The 16,604-nt window shown below is 37.6% G+C and overlaps 1 protein-coding gene across 1 annotated transcript in view; it reads left to right on the top strand.

Moving 5' to 3' along the window:
* Nucleotides 1-16,604, top strand: part of LAMA1 (laminin subunit alpha 1) — a 115,865-nt gene that overhangs the window by 42,734 nt on the left and 56,527 nt on the right. Inside the window, exons 14-23 of the mRNA XM_060775074.2 lie at nt 698-909; nt 3,955-4,066; nt 5,835-5,945; nt 7,551-7,678; nt 10,461-10,547; nt 11,199-11,410; nt 12,678-12,784; nt 13,737-13,917; nt 15,522-15,658; nt 15,861-16,097. Coding sequence (XP_060631057.2) covers nt 698-909; nt 3,955-4,066; nt 5,835-5,945; nt 7,551-7,678; nt 10,461-10,547; nt 11,199-11,410; nt 12,678-12,784; nt 13,737-13,917; nt 15,522-15,658; nt 15,861-16,097 — 1,524 coding nt within the window. The remainder of the gene's footprint in view (nt 1-697; nt 910-3,954; nt 4,067-5,834; nt 5,946-7,550; nt 7,679-10,460; nt 10,548-11,198; nt 11,411-12,677; nt 12,785-13,736; nt 13,918-15,521; nt 15,659-15,860; nt 16,098-16,604) is intronic.

Raw genomic sequence — 16,604 nt, 5'->3', positions numbered from 1 at the left:
CTGTGTGCTGTGTAAAATCCCATATGTAGCCAGAATTAAAAAAAACAAAAAAAACAACAAACCCTTGAGTTCTCCATACAGTATGGAAGTACATTCCATTGATTTCAGTCAGAAATCTAATTTTATATAAAACCTGGTGTTACTCAAAACTAAATTTATGGGATGAACTGTGAAAAGGCTGGAAATTGGATGCTTAGAAGGTTATTTGGAATAACCATTTAGTTATGCGTCAGTGTTTCATAAAGTACAGTGGGCCCCCTGGTGGCTAAGTGGGTTAAACTGCTGAGCTGCTGAACTTGCTGACCAAAAGGCTGACAGTTTAAGTCTGGGGAGAAGGGTGAGCTCCCATTGTTAGCCCCAGCATCTGCCAATCTAGCAGTTCAAAAACATGCAAATGTGAGTAGATCTATAGGTACTGCTTCTGCGGGAAGGTAAAGGTGCTCCATACAGTCATGATGGCCACATGACCTCGGCGGTATTTATAGACAACACTGGTTCTTTGACTTAGAAATGGAGATGACCACCACCCCCAAGAGTTGAACATGACTAGACTTAATGTCAGGGAAAACCTTTACCTTTTACTGATTTGTTAGTGTTCCATAAAGTACAGTATATGGAATAAATTAATGAAAGCTGTAAAAACTTTGAATTATTTTTTTTAATGCCTGCTTGTAGTCAATGACACTTGTTATTTCAGGGTAATGGACAAATATTGGGTACCCGAGCTGAAGGATTGTCTTTACAGCCATATGAAGAATATTCCAGTTCTGTAAGACTTGTGCCTGAAAACTTTGTTGATTTTAACACTAAGAAGTCAATAGACCGAGACATGCTGATGACAGTTTTAGTAAATGTTACCCATATTCTACTTCGGGCCAGTTACAACATTGCAAAAAAGGCTGTATACAGGTGAGAGACATGAAATGGTTTGTTCTAGAATTACATTTTTGAGATTCTTTACTTGAAATGAAATGCAGGAGAAAGTTTTTAAAATCTTAAAACTCTGGCTTTGGTCTACTAGGTAATTGTCTGTTGCAGTTCCAGTCAGGTTCAAGAACAAATCTATGCAACAGCATTCATGTGATTTTCTTGGGTTCACAGAGGCATTGGGAAGAGCTCAGACATAGACTGAATCTGTGACTTCAGTGGCAACCTTGCAAACCAGGCCTCTTCCTTTTAGCACAGGAATGGACCAGAAAAGAAAGATCCTCATACCTGAGCCTAATAGTAAAGACAGCTGAAGGGTCCTCAGTTCTGTCCATTAAACAATTGACTGTACAAGAAAGCAGATCATGTTGTCTCCTCACTAATTTGATTCCTAACGGATGCAACAAGTAATTTTTGCATCCCCCTCCAAATATGAGAAAATATTCAAAAACTGTCCAGTTTCAAAGAGCGCTTGGTCATTTTGCAAAGAAAATAGCACAAAAAACATTTTTCTGCAGAAACTGTATTTTTATACAAAGTATAATTCTCTGTGTGCAGAAAAAAAGGTTTTTTTTTGTTCAAAACAGCCATGGGTGAATTTTTCAAAGAATATTCCCCAAACTGTGAATATTCTCAATTAGTTCAGGATTCTTCTCCCCAGGATTTCTTGACAGTCAAGAAACACATATTCTAACCATTGCAAAGATTTTTGAATATTGCTTTCAATCCTGTTCCTTTCATTCTTCCCCCTTGTGAAAGCAGCAAAACAGGAGCATGCTGGACATAAAAATTCAGTGCTTATTTTAGTCCGTGAATACTAATACACAACAAAAAGTGAATGTGAATCATGGTTTGTTCTTTCTCCTATCTCCACCACTGGAAGAGTATTGTCTAGGCCACAGCTTTCCAAAGTGTGTTTTGCAACATGTTACAGCTGCAGTGTGTCGCACAAATGTAATGATAAACCTCAGAGTCTGTGTGATATATGCGATAAATCATATATTTTAAAAATGTATTATAATTTTTATATTATTTATATATGTGGACATATCTCTTATAAGGTATTGGTTTGATCCCTGGTTTGCTAGTAAGACTGAGTCCCCTCCCACACAGCTGAATAAAATTCCACATTATCCCCTTTGAACTTGAATATATGGCAGTGTGGACTCAGATAACCCAGTTCAAAGCAGATATTGTGGGATTTTCTGCTTGATATTCAGGGTTATATGGCTGTGTGGATGGGCCCTGAATTACTGTGTCGTGCATTGATGCATGTCTAAAAAGTGTGTCATCAAAATGAAATGTTCGGAAAGCTGGTCTAGGGTGAAAGGGGGCTCCTGCTAGGAATGCTAAACCATGCATAAGATTTGCACAGATGCTTAGCTACATTGCCTTTTGAAGCACTTCAATGATAAATTACTTTGGCAGGCTTATTTTAAAATTAGTGATTTTTGTTATGGGAACACTACAGGCAGGCTGTTCATTATGACTGACATCACAAAGTCTTTATGACTGAAATTTTTATTCTGGAAAATCCGACGGTTTTTCTATGTTTTATAAGTGGATTTTACCCACACTGTTTGCCTAGGAATTGACTTCTGTCTGCTACAAACAAAACAGCACAGGAACAGCCCACATTCAAGTGAGACTATGCCTGTGGTGATTCGGGGAATTAAAGAGATTGCTTGGCTTGGCACATGCAATGTTGACAAAGCAGCTCATTTATAAAAGCCCACTTGCAGAGCAAGAAGGATGGCTCTTTTCTAACAGGCCAGTGGGGACTTTTAATTGGAAAGCATGTCCTTCTGAATTCTAATGAGCTGATATTTTGTTAATCATTGTTTTGCATTAAACTGTGTGGAAGGAACAATGAGACTTCAGATCGCCAAACCTCCCATTTATTCTTGAGTATGTTATTTTTCTGTACAAGATTGAGCTATGGTGTGTATTTAAGGACAGCATTTCTAAATTTTGCTGAAATGTCATGTAAGTGAAATAGTTATTGGTAAAGTCAGAATATTAGAAATAGTATATAGAGTTCCTAGAAAGTGTGATACCTAATTTAGAATGTTGCTCTCTGAGAAGCCCAATTTAATCAGTAAGAGCAGATTTCTGGCTGTCCTGAACACTTTAGAAATGTATCAACTGTGACATGACTCAGAAACAGTTGATTTTGTCTGTGATGACAAAATGTCTCTACTATTAAAATAAACAAGGAAACTCTGTGAGCACTTTGAACAACTTTTCTACAAATTGACCTAGTCATGGAATCTATTTTGTAGCTTATGTCTCTGCTGCTGGCTACCTCAGAGGCCCATATTTTTGCTGACATGATATATTCTCAACAAATGAATATGGGGAAAGGAAAAACACATTAAAATCACAGCACTGAGGGAAATCAACATTCTGTAGTGTAGCAAGTATCCTAAGTCAGCAGTAAGTAGGTTGATAACGTCTTGAGTTTATTTTCTAAGTCTGTATGTAGATTGGCACACTTCTTTACAATTCTTTTCCTTCCTTTTTTCTGTGTCTCTGCAGTCGATTCCTCCTTTTGTTTTACCCGCTAGAGAGAATTTGTTTAGTGAGCACATGGAAATTACATCATGGCTTTCTGGAGTCATTGAAGCTGTTGTCCAAAAAAGTGTTCCTATCCTATGTGCTCCAAAGTAGTCTAATCCCACACAGGGCAGGTTCTTTCATTGCCCTTTGCTCATGTGTGCTAGATAGCTTGTGTGTGAGCAACTGTAAAAAATACTGAAAACAATGCAAAACTCATATTGATTATAATGGGATGCATTTGATACCACAGAACATTACATATTTATATGTGTTTTAGAAGTGGATATATACATTGCTAACAATGTATAGTTGAGTTTTACCTTTGCATGATTGATCTATTTTGAATATACATTAGCACTGTTCAAGAAGATTTGTTTCTTTGTGATTTGTAGCTTTCATAACTCATTCACAACTTTTTATTTCATTTTAAAAATGTTTCAGGAGAAAAATAATACTGTGTCATTGCAGGTTGAATTCTGTCACTTTGGATACAGCGAATGCTAATCTTGTAGATCCATTGACAGCTGCAGATGTGGAATACTGTGAATGTCCTCAAGGTTACTCTGGGATTTCTTGTGAGGTAATTTTCCATTTTTTTCTGTAAAAAAAGCACTTTTGAGTAGAGATCATACATTCAAGATGTTATACTACTTTTTAGCATATTTTCCATTTACAGATTAGTCTCTTTAAAGTCTTTGCTTTGCTGAATTAAGACTGTTTTTTTTCTGTTTTGCACACATTTTATTTTCTCCTTTTACTGGGGTGGGCAACTGTGATGGGATGAAGTTTAATATCATCTCTATGTTCCCCAGTGGGCAGGACTGCTGTATTTTGGGTTTTATGATAACCCTTTTGGTTTGACTTATGTTCCAAAACTTATGTTCCCAAATCCATGACATCACTCTTTTTCATACCTCGGTTTCCTTTGCTTATATTTTAGCCTCTGGGAACAACAAATTTGTCTCTGATTCTCTCAATCTCTTTTGAACACTAAACATTGTATTACACAGCGCATGTTTTAGCCAGATGTCCCAGCACCCAAAGTCCAAATGCAAAAACTCTCAGACCAATAGTAAAAGTGAACAGCAAAAATCTTTACTCTTTACTTTGCTGAGTTGAAACAAAAGCTGGCAATGTTGCATACAAAAATAAAGAAGTGCAACAAACTTACATAGTCTTTGTAAGAAACAGAAAATAAGGCATCTTCATCTTTACAGCAAATGAGAGCGCAAAATAAATCTGAAGTAGCTGTTTCACCATAGCCTCCTCAGAGTAGCTTCTCCAAACTGCTCCCCAGAACTAAGCCTTTGTCCATAGGTCTCTTCAGAGAAAAGGCTCTCCAGAAGCTCTCCCTCAGGATCTCTCCATCAGCATATCCTGCTCGCACTCCAGAACTCCATCAGGCCACCAGAATACATTCAAAGGAACTCAAACAGTTATAGCCCTTTGGGTCACACTATTTAAGGTTATTTGAAATTTGGATAATTTGATAGAAAAATCTAGCCAAATCATTGCATTCATGAGCTGGTATGCAGTGATGTTGGTAGTTTTTGGAAGAGTTTTGATGAGAATATTTTTTTCACATTTTTACCACTCCTGTGTTTTATCCTGTTGGTTATATTTTTCAGTTTAGCATTGCAAGTTTTTTTTTAAAAAACTTCATAAGATTTCAGAATATGTGTACTTCAGAATTTAAGACTATCCTATGATTCTTCTTTAAGGAGAAGTCAGGGATATGAAAACTAGTGTCATTATATAGAGAGGGGATATCTAAGCATGACAGATTACAGAGCAATTAAATACAAAAGCAACCCTTGTCCATTTGATATATTCATGCTTGCAGCCTTTTTGGCTCTCCAAAATTAGTAGAACAGAACTATTGGGAACTATTGAGAAGAAACTCATATGGCTTTATACTTTATTTGATTGGACAGCAGAATGAACTTATCCACATTCCACTTGTCACAGTATGAGCCCCCCTCCCCAATCACTTTTCTTGTTTCTGATATGTATAATATGTTGTTAAATCCCATAACCAACAATACTGCTTATGTTAACTTGTTGTTAAGAACTATTCAAGTTCATGTGAGTCTGCATCTATTTCTTCATGCCCATTGAAACTGTAGACTTCTTTTTCTTGAAGATTAACTTCCTATGCCATATGAAACTCCTACTCATATAGCTATGTGGATTGAGTTCAGAGATCAGGTTGTATCATTATACTAGTAGAATTAATACATAATTTCAATTGGTTTTACTGCTTTTAAATATTTTAAAAATAAAGATAAAGTGACCTCAGAACAAATTTGTGCTAATTACTTCTGTACATTTATCTTTTTTAAAAAAAGTCGTGCCTTCCTGGCTACTACAGAGTGGATGGAATACTCTTTGGAGGGATTTGCCTGCCGTGTGATTGCAATGGTCATGCAACAGAATGTGATATCCATGGTGTTTGTCTTGTAAGTTATCTATTACCCTTCTTATAGTTACTTTCCTGAAAATATTGTGATAACTTAGTACCAGCAAATGTACAATAAAGAAAGATAATGTGTGCTTGTATGTAAGTTACTGATGTAGTTCCAAGTGAAACACAACTATGTGAAACATGACATGGGTACTAAAGATCTAATGGGAAGAGATCTAATGAATCCCTCATCCCTGTAGAGGTGGGTGCTTTTGCTAGTGTGCAGGATAGTTTTGTAATATATGCAAACATGGAGAAGCATCCCCATATGAGTTTTATAACCTTTCTATAAGCTGCTTTCTGGGCATGTTAAAGACATTAGCTATCTGGCTTGAGTGATGAACTAATATAAAACACAGTTATATATATAAAAACTCATGAAAGCTATAGCTTTTTCCATTGAAATCAGTGGCAAAATTCCTATGGCTCTGAGCAGAAGAATGTTGGAACATAATTAGTTGATGGTATTTATTTTGCTATTGTGAAATTTCCATTATTATCTGCACATTTAAGACTATTTTTTCCATATGCTGAAAATGTTCTGAATTATTTCTGCTACTTGGCAATGTCAAATATTACAGAAGGTGATTTACTCTGCTACCAATAATAATGAGCCTAATTCATGAAGCAAAATATATACACTAGAGCCACATAGCTACTCATTATTGTTGCTGCCTTAGGATGTGTCTATGCCAGGCATGCACAAACTTGGGCCCTCCAGATGTTTTGGACTTCAACTCCCACAATTCCTAACAACCTACTGGCTGTTAGGAATTGTGGGAGTTGAAGTCCAAAACACCTGGAGGGCCCAAGTTTGTACATGCCTGGTCTACACTGTATAATTAATGTATTTTATACCACTTTAACTGCTATGGCCCAATGTTATGGAATCATGAGAATAGAATTTTTGCAAGATCTTTACTTTTCTCTGCCAAAGAGCACTGTTGCCGCATCAAACTTCAAATCCCAGGATTCCATGGCATTGAGCCATGATAGTTAAAGTTGTGTTAGACTATATTGTCTACAGCAGGGATCTCCAAACTTGTTAAGCAGAGAGCTGGTTCATGATTCCTCAGACTGTTGGAGAACCATGAAAAAAACATGAACGTATTGCCATGCACACTGCAGATATCTTATTTGTAGTGTTAGAAAACATGAAAGAATGATACAATATTTAAAATGGAGAAGAAAAAAAACCAACATTAACTTACCAGTATTTAAACGGGTCTCTTTTTATTTGATGAGAGTTAATTAGGATTGTATGTCTTTAAGTCATTTTAGACTTTGTTTGTTGTTCATTAGTTCAGTCGTTTCTGACTCTTCATGACCTTATGGTTCAGCCCATGCCAGAGCTCCCTGTTGGCTGTCACCATCCCCAGCCCCTTCAAGGTCAATCCAGTCACTTCAAAGATGTCATCCATCCATCTTGCCCTTGGTCGGCCCCTCTTCCTAAGTCTAAAATTTAGGGCAACCCTAAGTCTAAAATTTAGGGCAAGAACTGAGTAAATGACCTTGGAGTTCCGCAGACTTGCTGCATGTTCTCTTGTGATGGAAATCCACCCAAAATGAGTATCAGAAGGTCCCCTTGCATTTTTCATAGGCTTGTGAACACAACACTTCAGGACGTTCTTGTGATCAGTGCCTGCCAGGGTTCTATGGAACACCCACCAAGGGCACAGCAGAGGATTGCCAGCTATGTGCCTGTCCACTGAGAACTCCTTCAAACAAGTAAGCTACTAATTGGACATATCAAATGACATATCCACCACTATCAAGTAAGCAGAGTCATGAAGGTACAGTTAAAAGAAAGTAGACTAAAATTAGTGTCACGGAAAGGTGTAAAAATAACATTCCTTCTGAAATGATAGCTCTTGCTTGGCCAAGGAAAGCAGTTGGAAAGCTTCCAATATTTTTCCAAATACAATTGTATCCCTTAGGGCATTTCTTCAAAAGATTGTCCCAAGCTGCTAATATTAGAAAACCTTCTAGTGTTACATTGTTGATGCGCATAAAATCAGTGCAAGCTCAGTCTTGTCCAGCTACAGGATAATGTTGGCATTTAGCAATCTGCTCTAGGCATGCTGAAGAGCTTGGGCATGCCCATTTGGTGTCTTCTAAAAGCAGCTCTTCCCTCAAACATGACATCTTTCTGAGGTTGAGAGTACTGCTTGTGATACAGCACAGCATGATACTTGTTAGGGAAAATTATCTTTATCTGAGCAAATACTAAATGTATTTTTACACTGACAATTACACTTTGATTATTATTAATAATAATTACAGTAGAATCTCACTTATCCAACCTTCGCTCATCCAACATTCTGTATTATCCAATATAGTCTGCCTCCCGCCTGGAACCACAGCAGTTTCAGTACATTGTGATGTTTTAGTGCTAAATTCGTAAATACAGTAATTGCTACATAATGTTACCTTGTACTGAACTTCTTTTTCTGTCAATTTGTTGTAAAACATGGTGTTTTGGTGCTTAATTTGTAAAATCATAACGTAATTTGACGTTTAATAGGCTTTTTCTTAATTCCTCCTTATTATCCAACATTTTTGCTTATCCAACATTCTGCCTGCCCATTTATGTTGGATAGTGAGACTCTACTGCAATAATTAAAAGTATTATTGGAATAAATTCATGATACATATATGTAGCAAATGGATAAGTACCCTAATCTTTCAATTTTTGGGGAGAGAGGTATACTGTTACTGTACCACAGATTAGCGAAACTCATTTGGTTGTGATTTAGAAGAGAGTCTTTTCTGTTGTACTCTCACCATGTTGTGCCATTAAAATGGGGTGTGTTCCCATTGTTGGATGTTTCCACCATTAATATATTTAGCCCAGTGGTTCTCAACCTTCCTAATGCCGTGACCCCTTAATACAGTTCCTCATGTTGTGGTGACCTCCCAACCATAAAATTATTTTCATTGCTACTCCATAACTGTAATTTTGCTACTGTTATGAATCATAATGTAAATATCTGATATGCAGGATGTATTTTAATTCACTGGACCAAATTTGGCACAAATACCCAATGTGCCCAAATTTGAATACTGGTGGGGTTGTCTTTGTCATTCGAGAGTTTTAGTTGTTCACCTACAATCAAAGGGCACTCTGAACTCCACCAATGATGGAATTGAACTAAACTTAGCACACAGAAGTCCCATGACCAACAGAAAATACTGGAAGGGTTTGGTGGGCATTGACCTTGAGTTTTGGAGTTGTGGTTCACATACATCCAGAGAGCACTGTAGACTCAAACAATGATGGATATGAACCACTTGGTACGAATACTCAATATGCCCAAATGTGAACACTGGTGGGGTTTGGAGAAAATAGACTTGGCATTTCAGAGTTGTAGTTGCTGGGATTTATAGTTCACTTATAATGAAAGAGCATTTTGAACCCCACCAAAAATAGAATTGGGCCAAACTTCCCACACAGACCCCCCAAGACCAACAGAAAATACTGTGTTTTCTGAAGGTCTCTGGCAACCCCTCATGACCCAACCAGGAGTCCGGACCCCCAGGTTGAGAAATGCCGATCTAGGTATTAACCTAATTGTTACTTTTATTAGTTACATGTGGCCCTTGTGGTTTGGTTCCAGAATTGCATGTGGATACCAAAGATCCATTGTTACTCAATTTTCATTATATACAGTGGCATACTCAAATTGTGTTCCCCATATAAAATGGCAAAATCAAGTTTTTAAAAACATTTTTGGAGTTAACATTTTAAATCCATATCTGGTGGAATCCACAGGTGCAAAATCTGTGGATGTAGATCACCAACTGTACCCCAGATTTTAAAATGAATAGTTTAATAGATTTTATTAAACTTACTGTTTTAGTGGTGACGCAGCGGGTTAAAGGACTGAGCTGATGAACTTCCTGACCAAAAGGTTGGTGGTTCGAATATGGGAAGCAGGGTGAGATCCTTTTGTTATACCCAGCTTCTGCCAACCTAGCAGTTTGCAAACATGCAAATGTGAGTAGATCAATAGGTACTGCTTTTGCAGGAAGGTAACGGTGCTTCATGCAGTCATGCTGGCCACATGGCCTTGAAGGTATCTACAGACAACACTGGCTCTTTGGCTTAGAAATGGAGATAAGCACCAACTTTCAGAGTTGGACATGACTAGACTTAATGTCAGGGGAAACCTTTATCTTTACCTTTATTGTTTTAGTGTATTTTTCCTTTTAGTCACTTTTGTATTGTAGGTTTTTGAAACTGAATGATTTTTTACTTGGTAAAATGAAAAATGGCATATGAATGTCGGAAATAACTAGATAAAACTATGTATTTTGAATCTTTATTTTGAATCTGTTTCTGTAGTTCAGTGTTTTCCCAAAGTTTCCCATTGTGTTACTGCTGTTTTCTATTTTTATCTCCTTGATGATATTTCATTTTTAATTTATGTACATTCCTTCACAATTTTTTTGGTGAGACAGAATAAACAAAAATTTAAAGTAGCTAATAAAATACTGTGATTGTTTATAGTTTTAGCCCTACTTGTCACTTGGACAGCGTTGGTGACGTTATCTGTGATAAATGCCCTTCTGGATATGCAGGACCCAAATGCGAAAGGTATGAAGCTACAGTAATGAAAATAACCACAAAGCGTCATTGTCCTTTGGTCCAATATCTGCCTTCCCCCATTTTAGTATTCACTTTCAAAATGTGCATTACCTTTGTCAATGACAGAGTCCTTTGTCATAAATGTCATGTCAGGGATGCTAAATTAGAAAGTTGCTTTAGTGAAAAAAGTTCCCTCTATCTTGGTAATTTGGGGAGGGAGATGTTGAACTCTGTGTAAGAAATTCTTGCATTCTATGCTTACTTTTTCAAGTCACTTAGCTAAATCTGGGAGATATACTTTAATCTTGTTGGCTATAATGCCTGGGGTTCACAACTTCCAGGAAGAAATGGATCCAATTTTTCAAACAGCTGCCAAATTGGATAGAAGAAATACATGTATGAAAAGCTCATGAAAGTTGCACTGGAGGATCCTGCATTTTTATCATCATTGTTATTTTCCCTTAAACTCTTTTGACTTGATATTTGTAACATGATTATTTAATTTCCTTTTAACCTTTCCATTGTTCATATTGATTTGTTAATGACTTAAAACTGTTAACCACTTGTCCCATAAAGAGAGAAAGATGGGATATAAATAAAACAAATAATTTAAAACACTTGTTTTATGTAATTTCATCCAATTTCCTATCTGTTGTGCAGATGTGCAAATGGGTACTATGGTGATCCTTTGGTCCCAGGACAATCATGTGTACCTTGTGACTGCAATGGTAATATAGATCCAATGGAAGATGGCTATTGCCACTCACTCACAGGCGAGTGCCTGAAGTGCACTGGGAATACAGTAGGACGTCACTGTGAAAGGTGCGCTAATGGGTATTATGGGGATGCAGTGATCAACAAAGATTGCCATGGTGAGTTAGCCTTGTTTAATTAACCTATGTAGGATTCCTCTATATATAGGAGATTTGCTTACTTTTGAAAGTAGTTTTATAATAAAATAACACATTGAAGAATGTGGGTTGTTAAAATACAATAAATAGATTGGCGCCATAATCTTAAACACTGTGGTTATAGGGACATATTTGTGGGAATGTTTTGGAATAACTTTGGATTGAGGTCTTAGGATCAGAGCTCAATCTCTTTCAGATTTAGAAGTTGTAGAAAGAATTATTAACATAGATGAATTTGTTTCTGATAATTAAGCAAGATTATTTTAGGATTTTGCAACCAGGATAGTAATGTGTTGTTGAAGGCTTTTATGGCGGGAATCACTGGGTTGCCATGAGTTTTCTGGGCTGTATGGCCGTGTTCCAGAAGCATTATCTCCTGATGTTTCACCCACATCTATGGCAGGCATCCTCAGTGGTTGTGAGGTCTGTTGGAAACTAGGCAAGTGGAGTTTATATATCTGTGGAATGTTCAGTGGAAGAAAGAACTCTTGTCTGATTGAGGCAGGAAGCAGCCAGGCTTTGAACTTCAAAGCCATTCAGTGGTAAACAAACTGGCCAATTGTAACATTCACACTTGCCTCAAACAACAGACCTCACAACCTCTGAGGTTGCCTGCCATAGATGTGGGTGAAATGTCAGAAGAGAATGCTTCTGGAACATAGCCATACAGACTGGAAAACTCACAGCAACCCAGGATGATAATGTTTTCCTCTTACATTGTTTCAGCAGTATAGTGTTAGAGCACTGGGTTGAGTCTTAAGTGATTTGGGTTGTGGTTTTAACCATAAAACCTTAGTTTAGCGACTTTTAGTCTGTCTCCCTCAAGGGATTGTTTTAAGAATGGTATGTGGAGGAAGAAAACCATTTAAAATTCTTGAACTCTGAAGGAAGAGCAGCATGTAAATGTAACAAATAAGAGGTAGGAACATTTAACCTGCCTTTGGAAGTGACTACGTGGAGCTCATAAATTATTTTGAGTTTTGATACATGTCTTAATTTTTTTAAAGGCTGATTACTGTAATTAAAGCAACACATGACAAGACTACAGAAAAATTGGGAATAGAATCCTAGCTTTTATGCAGAAAAATATTATTTACAATAATTTGCATCTCACGGTAATTTGCCTTGTCCCTCCCTCCCTCCCTCCCTCCCTCCCTCCCTCCCTCCTTTCTCTTTCTTTCTTTCTTTCTTTCTTTCTTTCTTTCTTTCTTTCTTTCTTATGCATAAGCTTGTGAGTGCAACATGGAAAGCTCTGTTTCCAGCATCTGCCATCATGAGACTGGTCTTTGCCAATGCAAAATGAATGTGGTGGGACAAAGATGTGATAAGTGTTTGGTAAGAAATAATAAACATGATGCTTATGGGCGCGATTTTACTGATGCACTTAATTTGATTAATATACTAAGTGTCTCCGTGAATGTCAACTTAATTATCAAAATCCATGAAATTTGGGGGGGGGGGGCAAAGAATAAACCAGTTCAACAAATCCAAGCAAGACAGAAATCAACAGTTCAATCAACATGACATAAATGTTTTCATTACCATAGTGGAAATAGTCTACCATTACCATAGTGGAAATAGTCTAGCAAAAGTAGTGTGAATTCAATATTAGAATCAATGGGATAAAACAGAATAAGTGGACCCAAGAGTCCAAGCAACTTGATTTAAAAATATTCATTTCAGGAACTTCAGTGACATGTTTTTTTTTTTAAAACTGGCTAGATGGGGCAACTTTGGCACTTTATTCCCAAGATTGTCACTATAGCGTGAAAAATGTAAGGAAGTGACCAGGACAAGCCATCTTTGCAAGCTTCCCAGAGGTTTTAGTGATTAGTATATGACCCACCACACTCCTTTGATATCAGTAATTCATTCTCATTTTTATTAATAATGGCAATAATAGAGGAAATGAAGAAGAAAAAGTATGAGTGAGATTTTAAATTTGCAGCCTCTAGCTTTTAACAGTATTGTCCAGAAATAATATGGATACTGAAGTACTTCCAGCCTCTGATAAATACTAGTTGGACTTCTAACATCACATTGTTCTTTCCTTAGTATTCTCTCAAGGTTTCTGAGGGATGCTATAGCAATAAGCAATTCTGTGTGCTGGGAAAAATGTGGACTTTTTCCCAGTGCACTGCCAAAGAGAGCCGTGCCATGTATATGCAAGCCAAGCAGCAGGAGTGGATAGCATACAACAATGAAATAGAAAACATGAGCAACGACCTATTTTTGTTTCAGTGAACTCTGAAATACTGCTGAAATCCTTTTCTTTTCTGCCCAACAGTTTGGATATTATGGCATAAGTACAGGACTTGGCTGCCTTCCCTGCAACTGCAGTAAAGCTGGCTCAGTTGCCGAGGACTGTAATGATGAAGGACAGTGTCGCTGTGTGCCAGGAGTGGCTGGGGAGAAGTGTGATCGTTGCGCTCACGGTTTTTATGCATTCCAGGATGGTGGTTGCACACGTAAGCTATAGCCCATAATCTGGCCATGGCAGCTTCTTGAACTGCATGAATTTTCTTTCAAAAAGTGCTTTGTGTTTCACCACAGGAAAGGTCAGCTGGGGGTCTGTTTAGCATGCATTTTCAAAGCCGGGTCAGCAGAGCAGTATCAAAGCAATTCTGATAGATTTTTGTCTGCAAGATGAATCCAATTAATTTCACTGTTTGGATAAAGACTTGGACTGATGGAAATGGTTCCTATGACAGTATTTCTTTTTGCCATTTGGGAACAGGGTTATTCAGTTATTATTTGTTTTACGGCATTCATTTGTTTCCTTTCATCCTGTCAGGGCCCCTGGGGCCATACACAAAGGATAAAAGCAGTTTAAAAACATTAAAGCATTAAAACCAACTAAAATGCTCCCAAGTCCCTCTTTAAAAACAGTTCACAAAATGGACAAAAAAGCAGAAAGAGGACACTTTTCAAGATCCAAACGTAAAGCAAAATAGTGCATATTTCACTGCCTACTGGAGATTCAGGAGGAATAGAATCAGTCATATTTGCCTTGGGGAAGAAGTCCACAGTCAGTGCTCTGCCACAGAGAAAGCCCTGTCACTACTCCTGAGACTAGAAGTGGTTGCTTCTTGGGAATGGCATTGCATTTACCATTGACTAATTTGTTAAAGCCTGAATCCCTGGAAGAGCAGACCTATTGAATCAATTGGTGAATGATGAATCAATATTTATTCAACAGACTTGCTCTACCTGGGGATTAACACTATTATTGGAATCAGTATCAGGGCCTTAGCACTTTTTGGGAAAATATGGAAACGAAAATTGTTAGGAATTAGCCTTAGTTTGGCAAAATAACAAAGTGTGCCTCACTTTTTCTGTGTTACTTCCCTGACTTCCCTTGTTGAACCCAAAAACAAACAAGGTAGGCAGTTTACAACAAAAACAAAAGTTTATTTATATAGCACTCTATCTCCCCGGGGGGACTCAGAGCGGTTTCCAAGTAACGTCATCAATACATACAGAGTAAACAACATAAACATAAAATTAACAAAACAATATAAGCAAAAAAATTTCACAGTAACACATATATATTAAAAGTAATCCTACCTATTCAACGCAATTTAAAAGGCCAGGCCAAGGCTAGTGCAAGCTCAAAATTTCTAGGGGTGGGAGGGAATTAAGTGCAGTGCTATAGCAGGCAACAACAATAACAGGCATGAACTATGGCTGTTCATATCTGGGGCCTATTAGAGGGAGTGACCTGGGTAATTGGTAGGGAGAATAAGGCCATATTCAACAATGTCTGGGGCTGAGCTAGAACTAGTCATTCTCAAAGGTTTCCCAATGCCTTTGCATTTATGTATGTATGGTGAACCTACATCCTAACTAGCTAATGAAAAGATAAGGTAAAACTTTCATTCTTAACTTAACAACCTGTTGATGGAAGAAGGAAATGCACTCCCCCTCCGATACAGAGTGAAAATGTTACAAACATTCTTTCAGTCTGGCAGCAGTTACCCCCCCCCCCCCCAAAACAACAACAAAAAAACAAAATAAGCAAACCACAACAACCAAACTCCCAAACTGCATGTTTCATTTTTCTTCTTTCCAGTTTGTGATTGTGCCCATACTCTTGATGCTTGTGATGAAGATTCTGGGGAATGCATTTGTCCTCCTCACACTGAAGGGGAAAAGTGTGAATTTTGTGCAAAAAACTTCTGGGGTCTTGATCCAGAGAAAGGATGCAAGGTGAGCAGGTGCTTGTTGGGGACTATTTGAAAGCCAAGGATCCCCCGTGTATACCAGAATTCGAGGATGCTCAAGTCCCATTATAGAAAACACACCATAGTAAAATGCAAGCCATGAATGATTGATCCCCTGAATGCGAGCTCCATGGATATAGAAGAACAAACACTAAAATTATAAACTTTTCCAAATATTTTCTTTTCAGGCTTGCAATTGCAGTGAGTTAGGTTCGGTCAGTCTCCAGTGTGACCAGCTGTCAGCTCAATGTCAGTGTAAGCATGGGTATGGAGGTGACAACTGTGACGTGTGTGCCTTGGGATATAGAGACTATCCAGATTGTGTTCCTTGTGATTGTGACATACGCGGAAGTAAAGCAGATGTATGTGACCAGAGTCAAGGAATCTGCAGTTGTGAAGAGGAAACTGGCATATGTGTCTGTAAGGTATGTATACAATATTTCCCAAAATATATTAAGGCAAAATTATACAGCTACTCTATGAAATAAAGGGAGAACCTTAGTTGCTGAAAGGGCTGATGCAGTGAAACATAAAAGCATAAAATGAATTGTGTGACTGAACCCTATGATGTTATGGATGCTGGTCCCTATGAGCACTGAGGCTGTGTTCTAACATGACAGAGAAAAAGTAAAGCTAATGTTGTGAATTTTGGCAAGTAAGTGTACAAGGAGGAAGCAACAGCACCCCATAGTTTGCAGCAGTTCTCTCAAACAATAGTAATTTCCCTAGAAATCAATTCAATTGTAAGGTACTTTATTTTTGGAGTACTTGAATTACATTCTCCATGTGAAGCATTGTAAGTCAAAATTGTGTATTGTGCACTTGAATAGCGAACATAGTAGCAATGAAAGCACAAAAAAAGGAAGAGAAAACATGCTTTAAAAACCTAGGCTCCATTTACAAGATCTGCAGAATCGAGCTAGTCTGAAGCA

This window comes from Anolis sagrei, chromosome 4 (assembly GCF_037176765.1).
Source record: "Anolis sagrei isolate rAnoSag1 chromosome 4, rAnoSag1.mat, whole genome shotgun sequence".
Lineage (NCBI taxonomy): Eukaryota > Metazoa > Chordata > Lepidosauria > Squamata > Dactyloidae > Anolis > Anolis sagrei.
The sequence above is the reverse complement of the archived record's forward strand: the minus strand, read 5'-3'. Positions and strand labels throughout refer to the sequence as shown.